At 39.0% G+C, this 15,448-nt stretch overlaps 1 protein-coding gene across 4 annotated transcripts in view; it reads left to right on the top strand.

Annotated features, from left to right (window-relative positions):
* Positions 1-14,534, top strand: part of LOC117426317 (T-box transcription factor TBX1-like) — a 34,669-nt gene extending 20,135 nt beyond the window's left edge. For 2 of the 4 annotated variants that reach the window (XM_059032759.1, XM_059032758.1), the window contains 7 exons: positions 61-445; positions 6,743-6,844; positions 7,970-8,141; positions 8,906-9,061; positions 11,989-12,056; positions 12,165-12,265; positions 12,699-14,534. In XM_059032759.1, coding sequence (XP_058888742.1) covers positions 61-445; positions 6,743-6,844; positions 7,970-8,141; positions 8,906-9,061; positions 11,989-12,056; positions 12,165-12,265; positions 12,699-13,081 — 1,367 coding nt within the window. In that variant the 3' untranslated portion in view covers positions 13,082-14,534. The remainder of the gene's footprint in view (positions 1-60; positions 446-6,742; positions 6,845-7,969; positions 8,142-8,905; positions 9,062-11,988; positions 12,057-12,164; positions 12,266-12,698) is intronic. The other 2 variants (XM_059032760.1, XM_034043775.3) reach the window with 1 other exon arrangement.
* Positions 14,535-15,448: the final 914 nt, after the last annotated feature.

Raw genomic sequence — 15,448 nt, 5'->3', positions numbered from 1 at the left:
AATAACCTATATACCAGGAGAAACCAATAATAATAAACCCAGTTTCTGGAATGATTTCAGCAATATCCAGTCCGTGGCTGACCCAGCTGTCCCATTTTTGCGATGTTGCAGCCTTCACAACGAACAGCTTGAGCAGCCTGAATGCGCCTGGGAGTTACCACCTCTCGCCTTCCCCGGGGGACCCCTACAGCCAGCATGAGCCGCACTACGAGCCCTGCTCCGCCGCACAGCACAGCTACAGCTACCCGGGCTCCAATCCGGCTCCGCAGCCCGACACCGGGACCTCCAACTGCTCTTCCTCGTCCTCCAGTTCGACTCCGAACAGCAAACCACCGGCGAAGAAGAACGCCAAAGTGTCGAACATTAACGTGCAGCTTGAGATGAAGGCTCTCTGGGACGAATTTAACCAACTGGGAACGGAGATGATTGTCACTAAAGCTGGAAGGTAAGACGGAGACTTCTTCAAGTTCCTTCTACGTTTTGTGTATTGTGTGATTTTCTTTCTTTCTTTTAAAGAGGCGCCATAATGCGTGTAGTGTCTCGCTTTTTGATTTTAGAAGACGGGTTTTCATACGTAATGTCTGCATCACAACTGGGAAAACATGATCTTAATCTCTATGCAAAGTTTATACGTATTATTTAGTAATATAAACTATTACTGTACGTCTTCCTGCTTCGCCTCCTATACCCCACAAACAAACTAGAAAATACACCATTGTTACCCGTGCTACTGAGAACGTCGACGCGTTTGGTAAAGTGTATTAGCCTTGTAATTAATGCTAATATATATATATATATATATATATATATATATATATATATATATATATATATATATATATATATATATATATATATATATATATAGTAGAAAAAAGCCATGCACATTTGTCCATGATATTTAAATGCTTTTTGTACACTGTAAGACCGATTGTTTAACTTTAAAACACTTATTTTGTAAACTCTTGAACGTGGTTTAGGATTTGTAACACTATTTAAACATTTGTACGCGTTTATGACAGGGCTGGTGTTTAAAATCTAAACATTAAACTTAGCAAAAACGGCGCAGATTAAACACATAACGTTTAACAATTATTTAGAGTTCCACATGACTAAACACCAGAGTTACACCTAATGACGTATACACACTGCTGTTTAGGAATAGAACGTTTCTATTTTATACACACATGCCATTTAGATATTAAACGCGACACGCGTTCTTTGGTTTTACAGTATATTTTTTGCAATAGAATCGGCCACATGTGTTATGGAAAACTAAAACAGTATCATAACATTAACTTATACAAATAGGCTTCAAAGCAATGCACTATTTTATTAGAAAAATACATCTATATATTTTTTAAAAGTTTAAAGTCCTCTAAGATTATTATACTTGGATGTAATTTACTTTGAACGAACGACTAAAAGCAGTTCTGGGAATATGACGTTCCAAATGTCTGTCACAATTACCTGTTCCTTAACATGACCAGAACCTGAAATCGTCCACGGCCGTTTGTTTGTTTGTATTGTTCCGTCATTGTTGTTTGTAGTTGTAACTGTTATCCAGCGGCCGAAGTTACATTTCTGAAAAGTCAAAGAAGCAAATGTTTTATGTTTGTTTTATTCATGTTAATTTTATTCCTCACACGTTTATGTAATTCAGCGCACGGAATGCAGAAGGGTACATTTAATTATCTAAGCTCAGAATGTTTTTAGCACATTTTTTAAAACATATATATATATATATATATATATATATATATATATATATATATATATATATATAATATAGGGCCTGCACATGTTGATAAACTCGGTGCATTACAAAGTCCCCTCTAAACCGCTGTTACTCTTATAGAAGGCCTGCTTATTGTCCCACGTTTCTAAAAGCCTACACAGATGGAAAATATAGTAAATGAAAAAAACCTGTTATTTTCATGCAGCTTTAGTCAGTTAAACCAAAAGTAACCGGTCATCCCCTATCTGTAAATATAAGTTTGAGTGTGCAAAGAAAAGCCTATTGCAAGTCCTGGCTGTGAATTTGTCCAAAATGCACTGTCCTGTTTTTCACGACAATATATATATATTTTTTTATTTTATTTTTTTATTTTTTATGTATGTATTATTCTATTTACAATAAAGCGTTGTTGAAGTTATAATCAGAGAATAAATGGAGGACCTAAAGTCTAAAAAAGATCCTGGTCTGCAGTAATAATTACCTCTGCAGATTTTACGCAGTTGTCAGTTTATGAATTAAGAAAAGTCGGTAACACGCCGGTTAGAGAGTATCACTCGCTTTTAATGTAATGCAGTTTCTATACGAGGGACCGGAATCTGTGTTTCTGTAATTTAAAGTCAATGCAGGTTTCATTACACAATCTCCCATGTCTTTAATAAACACGTTCCTCTCATATATGCCATTAACCCTCCTGTTTTGCTCTGAGGAGTTAGTCTTTTGATTTCTTTTAGAGAGGGGGTCCCTGCAGCCTGTGATAACAGATCTCCTTCAGCATCGCTTTGCTCAGTGTCTGACCCACACTTCCGATTCTTCATTCTCTACTACGCAGCTCACAGGGCCTATTCACTTATATTCTTCTAGATTCAACGACAAGGCAAACACAAACACACACACACACAACACGTGAAAAGGGAATGTTTACCCGAATAAGCCTTGAATTGAAGACAAAGAAACATCAGACAGGAGGTTAATGGTGTTTAATCACATGATGCTCAATCTGATTCGAAGTGACCTACGACAATGTCGCCAGTCGTTATAAACAGGACCACCAGTGATCTCGAGACCCACACACACAAACAGCACAAACAGCAGAATCCGGTCTCCTGTTTTAGTTTCTGAGATACAGTCAAAACATTTTACCTGAAAAGGCCAGTCGAGTTAATCTGTATTGTAGCGCATTATTATATGTTTTTAATGGGTTTCTGTCAACCAAAAATGTATGATTATGAAAACAACAAAACAGTAGCCCACAAACCAAGTGATATTCATAAATAGCAAACAATAAATAAACGTTGAGTTTACTCGGGTTTTATGGATGAATGATCCCGATAATGAACCACACTGACCCGCATGACTGAGAAAGTGCCACATTTTTATATAACTATACATATTTGCATGCCTGTAACAGGCTTGTAACTTCGCTGTACAGAACGCACATTGGACGTGTTCCGAATACCATTGTAGAACTATGTCATTGACTTCGCGGTTTGTAAGCGAAATATATTATTATTCGATCCTTTCCATTGCCTCTACATAATGAACTGGATGGGCCATGAATACATCATCCGTGGCATCTCATTTATCTTAGTCTTTTCTTTACATCTAGAGAATAAAAGCATTGAAAATGTACAGTATTTGGAATATGACATTTTGAATACTATTGAAATAATCACCATACAATCAATGAATCTGCAATTCACACATTCTATAATATATTATTATTATTATGATTATTATTACTAGTAGTAGTAGTACTAGTCGTAGCATTATTATTACTATTATTATTATTATTATTATTAATAATAATAATAATAATAATAATAATAATAATAATAATAATAATAATAATAATAATAATAATAATAATAATAATTTTTAAGTTTTAAGTTTTCAGCAAGCCAGTAAGTAATCCCGTTGCTTTCATTTGCAATGTATTTTCTGAAGATTTGCTTGTATCACAAATCTATGTGATAATTTGCATTGGCGGTACTAATCCAGGGACTCGTTTCTATTACGCATGCGCTGTCGTATCAGGCTCTTACGACGTCCAGAACAGAATATACGAGAAGAGTAGCGTTTCTATAACGTTGCTCACACGATTCGATCGCATTACCTGTCGTATTTTCCCGACGCCAGTTTACCTGGTGTATAAATACGACGGGTGGATCACAGCCATTTCCTGCCTTGAACTTTGAGAAACATGGCTGCTGAGATGCATGCTGTGCATTTAAGACATGGACAGAGACAACTGCAGCGACAGAGAGAACCGGCTCAAAGACATTTCAACAGAAGATGTGTGCGCAGCGTCTTTGATATGCTTTCTGATCATTATATTAAAATACCTCTTGAAGAGGGAGGATGTTCAACAGCTTTTTAAGTGTCGCGATCCCTCATTGTGTTCGCAATGCGAAAGCGGTTATGCGGGTGTTCCATTTAGAAAGCAGCACCTCCTTATTCCCTTCTGTGTCTTCCAGCAGGGTATTTAAGCTGCTTCTGCTCCAAGTTTGGTCTGTTTGCTGTTTGGGCACCTGCCGTTATTGTTTTTCCTATCCGCCTTTTCTCCAAACACACCTTTCCTACGTCTTTGCTTTATATATATATATATATATATATATATATATATATATATATATATATATATATTATATCGTGTTTTGTTGTTGTTGTTGCGTCTCACCTATTCTAACAGATTTACTAATTATTTAGGACAATATATATTTATTTAGCCTTGTTAAAAATGCGGTTATTTTCCAGTTGCAAATATATACATTAATTGGGGATATATGCAATCACGTATAGGGTAGAAATTGGGTTTCCTTCTCTTATATGAATAAGGATTACGCAAACGTGATTTCCTAACCAATCAAAATACATGGCCCCGCGGTTCTGCATGATTCATCTCAGATAAATTGCTAGCCGACCTGTCGTATTGAAACACGGCACCGACAAGTAGAAGACTCGAATATAGAAACAGGTGAGAACTGTTCGAGTCTGCCGGTGATAGCTGGTCGTAAGACCTATCGTATTTGAACTTACGATGTCGCTATGCAGAACCGAGCCCCAGAACTCAATCAAGGCTGCCCTGTGTGTAAACTGCAGTGATGGCAGAGGTTTGTTTTAGGAAGTTCTGTGATCATGTCTAGAGTTTACTTTGACACTAACCTCTAGAAACAATAACTACAAGCTGGCTTTTTGTTGCGTAAGGCCTACAGAATTGCAGATTTTGAGATTGGGGTTTTATTATGAGGGATCTACAACATTTTCAAAATGATCAGCTTGTCTTTGCATTCCAGAGACTCTATATTCTACCTGTGTGCGTGTGTTCTGTGTGACATTGTGCGCTGAATGATTGAATTTGTTAAGCATATCAAACATATACCCGTAGCTACAGTTAATCAAGCTAATTAAATTCACTGCATGTTCTTTGTTTTCCAGTAGACACTATCTTTACCAATTACAATGCTAAAGCATGTTATAAAGAATGTCGATGACTTTTATTTTTAAGGAATTTGATCATGTATTTGAAAGCCTTGTACGCGCTGCCAGCATGCCAACCAAGCACGGGTTCACAAAGGACACACGGTACATGGAATATGCGCGTCTCTTTTCCGAATGATTGTACGGTACTGTAGAGAGAACCATTTATTTTCTTTACCACACACCGAGTGTTGAACTTAGTGATGGCTTCTTATAGAAATGCGGATCAGCTAGTAAACCTACTCTGTTTATGGGTTAAAGCTCTGCTGGTTTCACCCGTCTCTCCTGCTATTGTTAGCGTGACAGTCCCAGTTACATTTGTCATTGTAAAAGGATACCGCATTACAGACCTCACGCCCAATGCACTTTACTGATACTTTAAGCTTACCTACCCAAAACTCCCCAAAAGAATAGAAGGTAATGCTAAACCGTCCAATTCTCCACGCGCACTTTCCCTTGTCCTAGTGCAAAATACACGTTCTACTCATTAGTATAGCGGAGACAGTAAATACGGCTTTAAAAAATAAATAATACACTTTACTGTAGATATTTGAATTGTAAGCTCCCAAAACAAATATATTTTAACACTCCACGTCCTGTAAAGCTTCATCAAACCACAAAATCACAACATTGCAGGTGTAAGCATTGTGCGTATCAAAGGTGAACATTTTCTAATAAACAACAAAAAAAAGGGGTGGGAGGGGCTGTTTGATGACATTGTATTTTAGATTTACTCATCTTTGGATTTTGCGTTGAGGGACAGGCAATGTCACTTTTAAAGTTCTAGATGTAATGGGTTCTTCGGTACGCAATGGTGATCTGTGCTTACTCAAAAGGAACCCGAGTCAGATCACTAGCGTAAAACCCGTGGGCTGGAAACGATCTGAAGGTAAAAAGGTCGCCTGAAGGGTTTATAAGATGGGTTTTATGTTTCTTGATTAACACCTGCTTGGTACTTCATGCCAAGTTCGTGCCCTTTTGTATTGTAATGTATTTACTTGTTTGTTTAACCAGGAGATGTACCCATTGAGACCGAGGCCTCATTTACAAGGGGTCCTGAAAAACAATACAAAAGACAATTACAAATGCAAGTAACACCATAAGAAACGCGTGGTTTAAACGTGATCAGTAGCATACTGTGGTGTCATCAGCAGCCTGTAAACGTGATTCGGAGTTAATGATAGGCTAACCACGTATCATTGCTATGACCAGTGTCTGGACATTTCAATTATGAAACTGATGTTGTTAGTATAATTATTTACGACAATCCTGCATCTAAAATAAGTGTTCTTTCTTTTTTTTCCCAGAATAACAAAATAGCACACTTTCAATTTTAATGTTATTAATTCATTTTACAAAATCACATTTTATATTCTGTACATATAAGTTAAACATCGTTCTAAACTATTATTACAATCAACACCTCTCACAAACGTACATAATAATAATAATAATAATAATAATAATAATAATAATAATAATAATAATAATAATAATAATAATAATAATAATTTCTTTTTTCTCCAGGAGAATGTTCCCTACTTTCCAAGTGAAAATATTTGGAATGGACCCCATGTCCGATTATATGCTGTTAATGGATTTCCTGCCAGTAGACGATAAACGATACCGGTAAGTTAAACCCTTTATATATAATGTAGCTATATTTACACCGCACTGCATAGATATGTCTTTGTAAATGAGAAAATGACCATGCGGCCCCGTATGGGCTCCGTTGCACAGTTTGTTAGTTTATTGTATTTTGAAGCACTCTGCAGTGCAATGTTAATATCGGCTTTGGGAACAGATTTGTTTTTATTTATTTTCTTCATTTCATTTATATAGCGCTTTTTATACAAACGTATCGCAAAGCACTGTGCAGTACACCGCAGATGAAATAACACTGTGTGGGTTTGCTGCCGCGCTCTCTTTGATTAAGCGCCGGGTTTATGCAATGATTTTAAGCGCCAGTACGGCCGGTCCTTTCATACTATTTCTTCAGATATCTCGGTTTGGCACGCTGCAGGGTTTGTAGTTAGTTTGTTGGTTTCTCTGAGGCTTCTTCTGTACCGGATGCGTAATGAATGAACAGTGGCATTACTTTGTGTTGATTATAAAAATAGAACGATGTTTGACTTCCAGAATATGAAAAGTGATTTTGTCAAATGAATTAATAACAATAAACCGCTACCTTCTATCCGCTTGTGGTTAGAATAAATCATTTGGGTTGCTTTGGGATTAAAGTGGTGTACATATTTGACAATATTCCTTGCATGTGATCGTTTTGCAATGAAGTTCAGACTCGACCTGCAGGTCACATCGGTTTGGTGATCTAGGTCACCGACATGATCATTTTAAATGAGGGGGTTCTACCACTGGTGACCCTTTTAGTCTGACTCAGGAATTACCGGTGGCTTCAGGAAATCAGGTTGCAACCCTGTTTAATAACCTATCATTGAACTCTTTAGTGAATGCTGCTCCTAATTGAACGCAGGTCAGAGTCCCTTCATTGACAAGCTTGTCTAGCGTCACAAAATAGCTCCACTTCCATTTGCAAATATAGATCATATATTTGAAAAGAAATAGCTCGAAAGCGACATGCATAAAATAGGAAAGGGTATATGCAATTGATACCGAGTTCCGGGTATGTATCTAGTCGAATTAGCATATAGATTCAGTATTTATTCTATCTCATAACAAAGCAGGTGGTGAGTGTCATGATTTTAAATCAAATGTATTTTAAACTTTTCTTTCCAGGTATGCTTTCCACAGTTCATCTTGGCTCGTAGCGGGTAAAGCTGACCCAGCAACCCCCGGGCGTGTCCACTACCACCCCGACTCCCCGGCAAAGGGCGCGCAGTGGATGAAACAAATCGTCTCCTTCGACAAACTCAAGCTGACCAACAACTTACTGGACGACAACGGGCACGTGAGTAAACACGCCGTGGAACACGCAATGCAGAGCCGGCGTTACGTGCTGCGGCTACCAATTCAGGGCGGGTCGTTTGGGTTTTATGTCGCTTATGAGGTTATTGCATTTTTTATTTAAATGAGAAAACTTCTAGTGGTAAATGCTCCGTGAAAACGGCACAACGTGCATAGTTCTCATACAGGTTTCGGCAAGCATTTCAAATAAGCTTGTCTTTTCCGATTGTGAAAGCGCATGCGTGCTCAAGTGCGCGTAAACACCAAAGAACAAACAAACGTCTTTCTCACTCCTGTGCTGTAAAAACACCGTGTATTTGTGTTACCTTCGGAACAGGAAGAAAGCGGCTGCTAATCCATCATTTTCACCAGCTCACCTGCCAATACAACGGGTTATATGTTAAGTTATATTTCACCAAGCAACCCCACAGTCCATAAGGCAAGTTGAAAAAGAGGTTTCCATGTATGACGGAGACTGTGAACATGTACAGAACGGTATTACATTAAACAAGTTACTATCTAAATTCGCTTGATTGGATCGGGAGTTTTGATATGTTATTCTATATTCTATATTTCCTATTTCCATTAGCTTAGTAGCCTCTGTATTTTCATATGGTAACTGGTCTAATGCCCTAATGAAATTCTGTTTTGAATGTAACTGTTCCTTTGTCCTCTCCTTGTAATACTGTAATGTTATTTGTTTGGTTTTGTAATCACTCACTAAGCCCCTTTGTTTTTCATATAGGTATGTTTTTTTTTCTGTTTCAGATCATTTTAAACTCTATGCACAGATATCAGCCGCGCTTTCACGTAGTTTACGTGGATCCCAGGAAGGACAGTGAAAAGTATGCAGAAGAAAATTACAAGACGTTTGTATTCGAGGAGACCCGGTTTACTGCAGTCACTGCGTATCAGAATCACAGGGTAGGTCTGGAGTCTGTTAGCGAGACACTCGCTTTACCCATACTTCATTAATCACAACCCTCTTCGTGATGAACGAAGACTAGGAAAGACGGGGAAACTATTAAATAAGCATTAGCTCCATGCAGAAACCATAAGCTGAGCCGAGGACAAACCCAGAGTGGTGTTAGACACGGGCTGTTATATATATATATATATATATATATTACACCCTCGCTATAACGCCCTTTATATTAAACACGTCGATATAAACACACACCTCCGCAGTGAAGTAAAATATTTTGTCTTAATAAGAAAACGCGCGTCGTGTAACTAACTGTGCCTCCGAAACGAAAATAATTTTATGTTGCAACAAAGCTGCAAACTATATTGAACGTTTGAAATAAGAAGTAGCGCAGGCGTGTCTCTGTCGTGAATACAGGTTGTCAAAAAAACACTTTTTTGTCTTGTTCAGCGACCATGCGGCAAAGCAACACTGATTAAAAAAAAAACTTGAGGGTCTGAACTTTTCATGTCAAACTTTTCATGTCGGGTTGATTTGGAATAAAAGATCACTTTGGGATTCTTGCATGTTGGATTAAGATTTGCTGCGCTTTGAAACGATTCGTTTCAGATTGATTTTGAATAAATGTCCAGCTTCAGTTCGGGATTTGTGCTCTCTGTAGTGCGTTTTAATTCTTTAAAGAACAGGATACAGCAAAGGCAGAATACTGCATACACCAGGTGAACGGGTACGTGCAACTCAACTTTTATTCACAATCTCATCGCATTAACTTACTCCATAGAAGTTATTTTTTTCTGTTTTCTGTTTTGTTCCATTAGTAACTGTAACACGTGTGTCTACAACATTAAAGATAGCTACGAAATATTTCTATGCGGTAAATATTTCTGAAGAAGATTATAAATGTAAGCAGAGTGATTAGAGCACGGGTTTCCAGATCGTGCTTTTTAGTCTTTGTGGTTGTTGTTCCGAATCACAAAGGACGAACATGCAACCCGCTTTCTTAATAAACTCACATCCTAATAATAATCATATTGAATAAATCATCTTCAAACGATGCGACGCACTATTTGATTATTCTCTCTTCTCTCACTTTACTGCAGCTCAGGAAATGTGTGTTTTGCATTTTTGTCGTTTGGTGCCACAAGACTGCCCAAGGGTTCCTATCAATGGCGCTCCCCTGAACCCGATCGGGATTTTAAACAAGGAAAGAAAATCATTTGAAACCAGCATTTCTTTATTATTATTTTCATAATTTTCCCTTTAGTGTTTCAGTGGTTTAAAATATTTAATTGAAAAAAAAAAGTTTACATGAAAAGTAAACAGTTACATGTTAACATGAATTAAACAATTAACAAAATGTAACGTCTGATTATGGAAACCGGGTTTCAGTTACATTTCACACAAACACGTGTCGCCTTTAAAATAAAATAAAAACAAAGTGAACACTGCTTTTTAAAGTATAAACGGGCACTTCCAAATTACATAATACTTTCAAATTTGGTTTCTTTAAACCTTGTGAAGGACTAATGTTTATGCGGTAAAAAAAAATAAAAAAATCAGACGTGTATTTTTTGGATATCTTGTTTAATTTAAAATCCACTAAAGGCATCTGCTGAGCGTGGGCCCTGATTTCTGAAGGCTTGGACCGTGCCCACAGTGCCAGGTCCTGCGCCTGCGCGCTGCAGGCTCTGCGAGGGTCTGGGGAGATGCCCTCCACCTTTCTGACCATCTGCTTAAACGATTCCTTAACATCGCGAGGAATCTGAGAGCCCTGAGACCTGGGCTCCAGATCCGCGGCTTTGCAGGCCAGTCCAACCCGCGAGCATGCAGTCTGAAGTACATTGAAACCTCCAAACGCCCAGGGTGATAAACACACCGCTATAAACGGCTCTCCCAGCGACTTACTGCAGTGCACTGGACACGGCTCATGCGGAGTTGTGTCCGTGGGTTATTTCTTAAATCATGCTATTTTATTTGTTATATATATATATATATATATATATATATATATATATATATATATATATATATATATATATATTCATATATATTCAATGACACATTATGCTCAAACATGCTCTTTAGGTCATTCTAGCAAATATAAACTATAATCGGGATATGTAATCGCATTTTTTGCCTATTAATGTCCACTCTGTTCAATCAGCAATAATAGTTCATCTTAATTTAAAATTAATTTTAAAATGAATTTTGCCTACTCGCTATAAAATAAATCATATTTGACATGGAAGGATGTATAGACCATCTGCACATTTCAGTTAAGCACGCGTACTGTATTTTGTGTAATAAGCCTTTAATGAACATTAATAAAATGTAATACGCCACCTCAGAGTGTGAACCCGACAATGCATTGCTGCCCCTTTAATAAACTCCGGGTGCTGTTTGAACGCTGGCATGTTCGTGATGGTCCGGGACAGCTGCTCCATCTGTCTCTCCCTCTCTCTCTCTCGCTCTCTCTCTCCCTCCCTCGGTCTCCTCCTGGTTTCTATCAGTTTGACCCCTTCAGTCACAAACTGTCATTGAAGGGCTTAAAGTTTGTTTTTCAACTCATTCCGGAAATTCACAACCACATATCTTTATCCACGGATGTGCCGAAAAGTAGAGAATGTCTATTCATCAATTCATAGAACTGATAAGAACCGCTCTGTACTGGGTTTGTTTTCTACCTTTTAAAACAGCACGTATTAACCCGCCTATGCGCACCCTCATAGACATTAGATTATTATTGCCTCTTCTCGTCAGAACATTTGGAATACCTGTTTTATTAAAGTACAAACGTTGTTTTAATGAAATGCGCCATAGAGCTACGCTGTCAGTGTCGTAAACACCCGTACAACAATGCAATTGAATCATCAGTCTTATTTCAAATATCGTTTCCCTAAAGGATGTCATTGTGTTTTTGTTGCAGATCACACAGCTAAAAATTGCCAGCAACCCCTTTGCTAAGGGTTTCAGAGACTGTGACCCGGAGGACTGGTGAGTGGAACACGTTGATATCCTCGTGATACACTAATAGGAGTCGTAGTCATTCTCTGCTTTGCAGATTAATCGTTTTTTTTTTTTTTTTAAATTCCCGTGTTTTAGGCCAAGGAATCACAGACCTGGATCGATGCCCATCATGAGCGCTTTTGCCAGGACGAGAAATCCAGTGTCATCCCCTGCTCAGCAAAATGGCACAGAAAAGGGTAATCGCTGTGGTTTGTGTAATTTCTAGAATATCTTAAATTATCTACACCCTGGAGCCTGGTGTGCTTATCTGGGAAACTTTAGTGACATGTCGGAGTATTCTCTGAAGTGCTGCACCGAACTGCACGGAACACTAAACGCGCATTAACTCTAATACCAATTGATAGGATGATACATCCCATGCAAATAAAGGCTCGTGGGAACAGTATGTAAAGTGTTGCAACACATGCTTATTCTGCAAATAAATATTTCTGGTCCATTTTGACTGAATTCTATACAGAATGGGTTTTCTATGAACAAGTGAAACTAATCCTAAAAACCGCTGATTCATTTACAACAAAGAGACCCATACAAATCTAAAAAAAAACCAAAAAAACATTCTGACTCCAATTCATCCAGTGTCTCTAAATGTTCTCTATTCATTCAATCCAGATGCAGATAACAGGCGAGATTATGAGAGAGACCCGTGTGGAACACCAATCCACGGCGACCCAGCTCACCAGCTCATGTCCCGCGTCCTGAGTCCGGGTCTCCCGGTTCCAGGCGGACTGCACGCAGTGCCTCTCAGCACAGGGAGACCCAGTCCACCACATGATCTGCGGCTAGACGCACACCAGGCACCGGATAGCCTTCACCATCACCCGTACAAGTACCCTGCCACCTATGAACATTACCTGGGGGCCAAAACAAGGCCATCGCCCTACCCTCTACCCGGTATCAGAGGGCATGGATACCACCCTCACATGAACCCGGCAGCTGCAAACATGTACTCAGCCGCCGGCACGCCTGCAAGTTATGACTACGGTCCTCGATAACATATACATATAGAGTGAAGTATGCAGCAACTTAACACAATCTATACTTCAAATGCATGGTTTAAGTTAAAGTATGGTTGTATTTTGTGGAAATGACTCTCCTGCTGGTGGATTGTCCAGTGAACTCTACATATTTATTGGGTATGAGAATGAAGCTTAAAAACTGAACGTAGTGTCCGGCCAGACTCTCAGTGGACCCCATACCAAGCTCCAAGACTGTCCAACGAGTTCTTTAAACCTGGGCCATTAGGAGTGTTTCACCGAGAGAGTCGCGAGGAGGGGCACGGACAAGGGAATGGAGTCATGAGATTAATACAGTCATCTCTGCAAGGGATGCCTGATGATAACCGCAGACCGGAATGTCTCTTCATTCTGTTTTGTCAGATGCACTTTTTCTGCTTTAAAGAAGCCATACCATATGTTGTTATTGTTGGTTTTTCTGTTTTTGTGAAATCCCAACATCAAAGATCTTAATACTGGGAAAGCTTCACGGGGGGGGGGGGGGGGGGGGGATATGTTAGACTTCAGAGCTAACATTAGAAAAATTATGCCTACCACTAGACTTAAGACTTGTACCACACTGCCTCCCCACCCACCCACCCACACTCCCCCCTCCACCTGCAATATTCAATGTTCTATTGGAAACACAAAGCAGCTATTTCATTTCACATTACATTCTAAATGAGGGTTTCCTTGAAACTGTTAACGTTGGTTACATTTCCATCCGCTCAATCCCCCAAACTATGGGTATGGTTTATTTGTATAGAGATTTAACAAAGGGAAAAAAAGAACACTCCTGCGGAAAGAACACCCGTGCCCTGGCTGAACCCACATGAGGTTTAGGGTATTATCCCACAGCCTCGCTTTCATGCCAAGTGCTCCAGCCGCACCTGGCTGCCTCGAATTCTCCAATGCACCGTTTCGGACAGGAAGCACTGGGCTGCAAAGCGGCCGAAACATTTGGCATTCAGAGAAAAGCATTGCATTGTCGTTTTGTGACAAATCTTTGTAAAAATCCTATAAACTATTACGAGTGTGTATTTACTGGACGCTATGAGTGTGTTATTTACTGGACGCTACACAGAAGTAAGACGGATTCGCTTTTGCATCATGCCATGCTACAGTACATGCGATATATGACTGCCACTGCAGTCTATATATATATATATATATATATATATATATATATATATATATATATATATATATATATATATATATATATATATATATAATTAGTGCCAAAGCTTTGGTAAAATGATTGTGTATGAAGTTTGTATATTTATTGTTAGATGAGGCAAATTGCTTTATCCATACTAATGCAAGATACAAAGACGAGGTGGACATGTGCAACAATGTAGATAACTGTAGATCTGTGTAGATAGTGCTCCTTACTGTTTAAATATGAATATGAATTTGTTGGAAAATGACTTTTATAAATGTTTTGAAAGCATTGTTGTCTGCCTCCAGTGTAAGTGATTTATTTGAACATGCCCCGTGCATCACGCCTTGTGAGCTGAACGCGGCTCTTACCATCGCACCGCACACTGTGGAACCAGAACCCAGGTATGCAGGACCCTGCACAAGCCCCAAATCAAACACCTGGGGCTGGAACAAATCATTTCTCCAATCCGAGCGGACTCTCTATACCCTTTCAGAACCCTGCTTATCTGGCTCCCAAGTTTCACAAGCAAAAACACTTCATTCAACGGCAATCGCATTTGCAACACCCACGTGACGGTTTATTAATTCCAGAACTGCACATCAGCAATAATGTGGTACTTCACACTACAAAAGATCGATGTGTGTTGTTTGGTTATGCCAAAGCGAACGTGTTATACGAGCTTTGTGCTGCAGCCACTCTGTACATACAAGGACTCCCATTTCTGTATTGAAGGCGTTGCTCATGTTTTATTTCAAGGGGCTCCTGAACTACTATATACAGTAAGACGTGTATAAGCCACTGAACCAAAGGCGCAGTATGGACTCGAACGTGTCACTGAAATAGGTTTCAAGGCAGTGTATGAACAGCCGGACTCGTAGCTGCAATGCCCTTCTTGTTCGGTATCCTGTTTTGGGGGGAACGTGTCCTGATTGATGCAGACAGACATTGACCTATGCTTGCTGTTATCTTTCCGAGTGGACACAGGTTAAGCACTGTTTAAAACAGTCTGAAGAGCCACCTAATTGATTGATTTCGCAGACAGCGAAACGCAGAGGAACTGAACGAACACATTTGCGATGGATTGGTTTGTTTTACTCCTTAGACAAATGAGAGCTGTTCAGATTGATTCTTTATATGGAGTTTATTACAAGTTTATAAATGCACACTAGACCCCGCTTGCACTTACAAGCTCCACTGTCGTT

The sequence above is a fragment of the Acipenser ruthenus genome, chromosome 11 (assembly GCF_902713425.1).
Source record: "Acipenser ruthenus chromosome 11, fAciRut3.2 maternal haplotype, whole genome shotgun sequence".
NCBI classification, from domain to species: domain Eukaryota; kingdom Metazoa; phylum Chordata; class Actinopteri; order Acipenseriformes; family Acipenseridae; genus Acipenser; species Acipenser ruthenus.
Note: the sequence above shows the minus strand (reverse complement) of the source record. Positions and strands in the feature narration are given on the sequence as shown.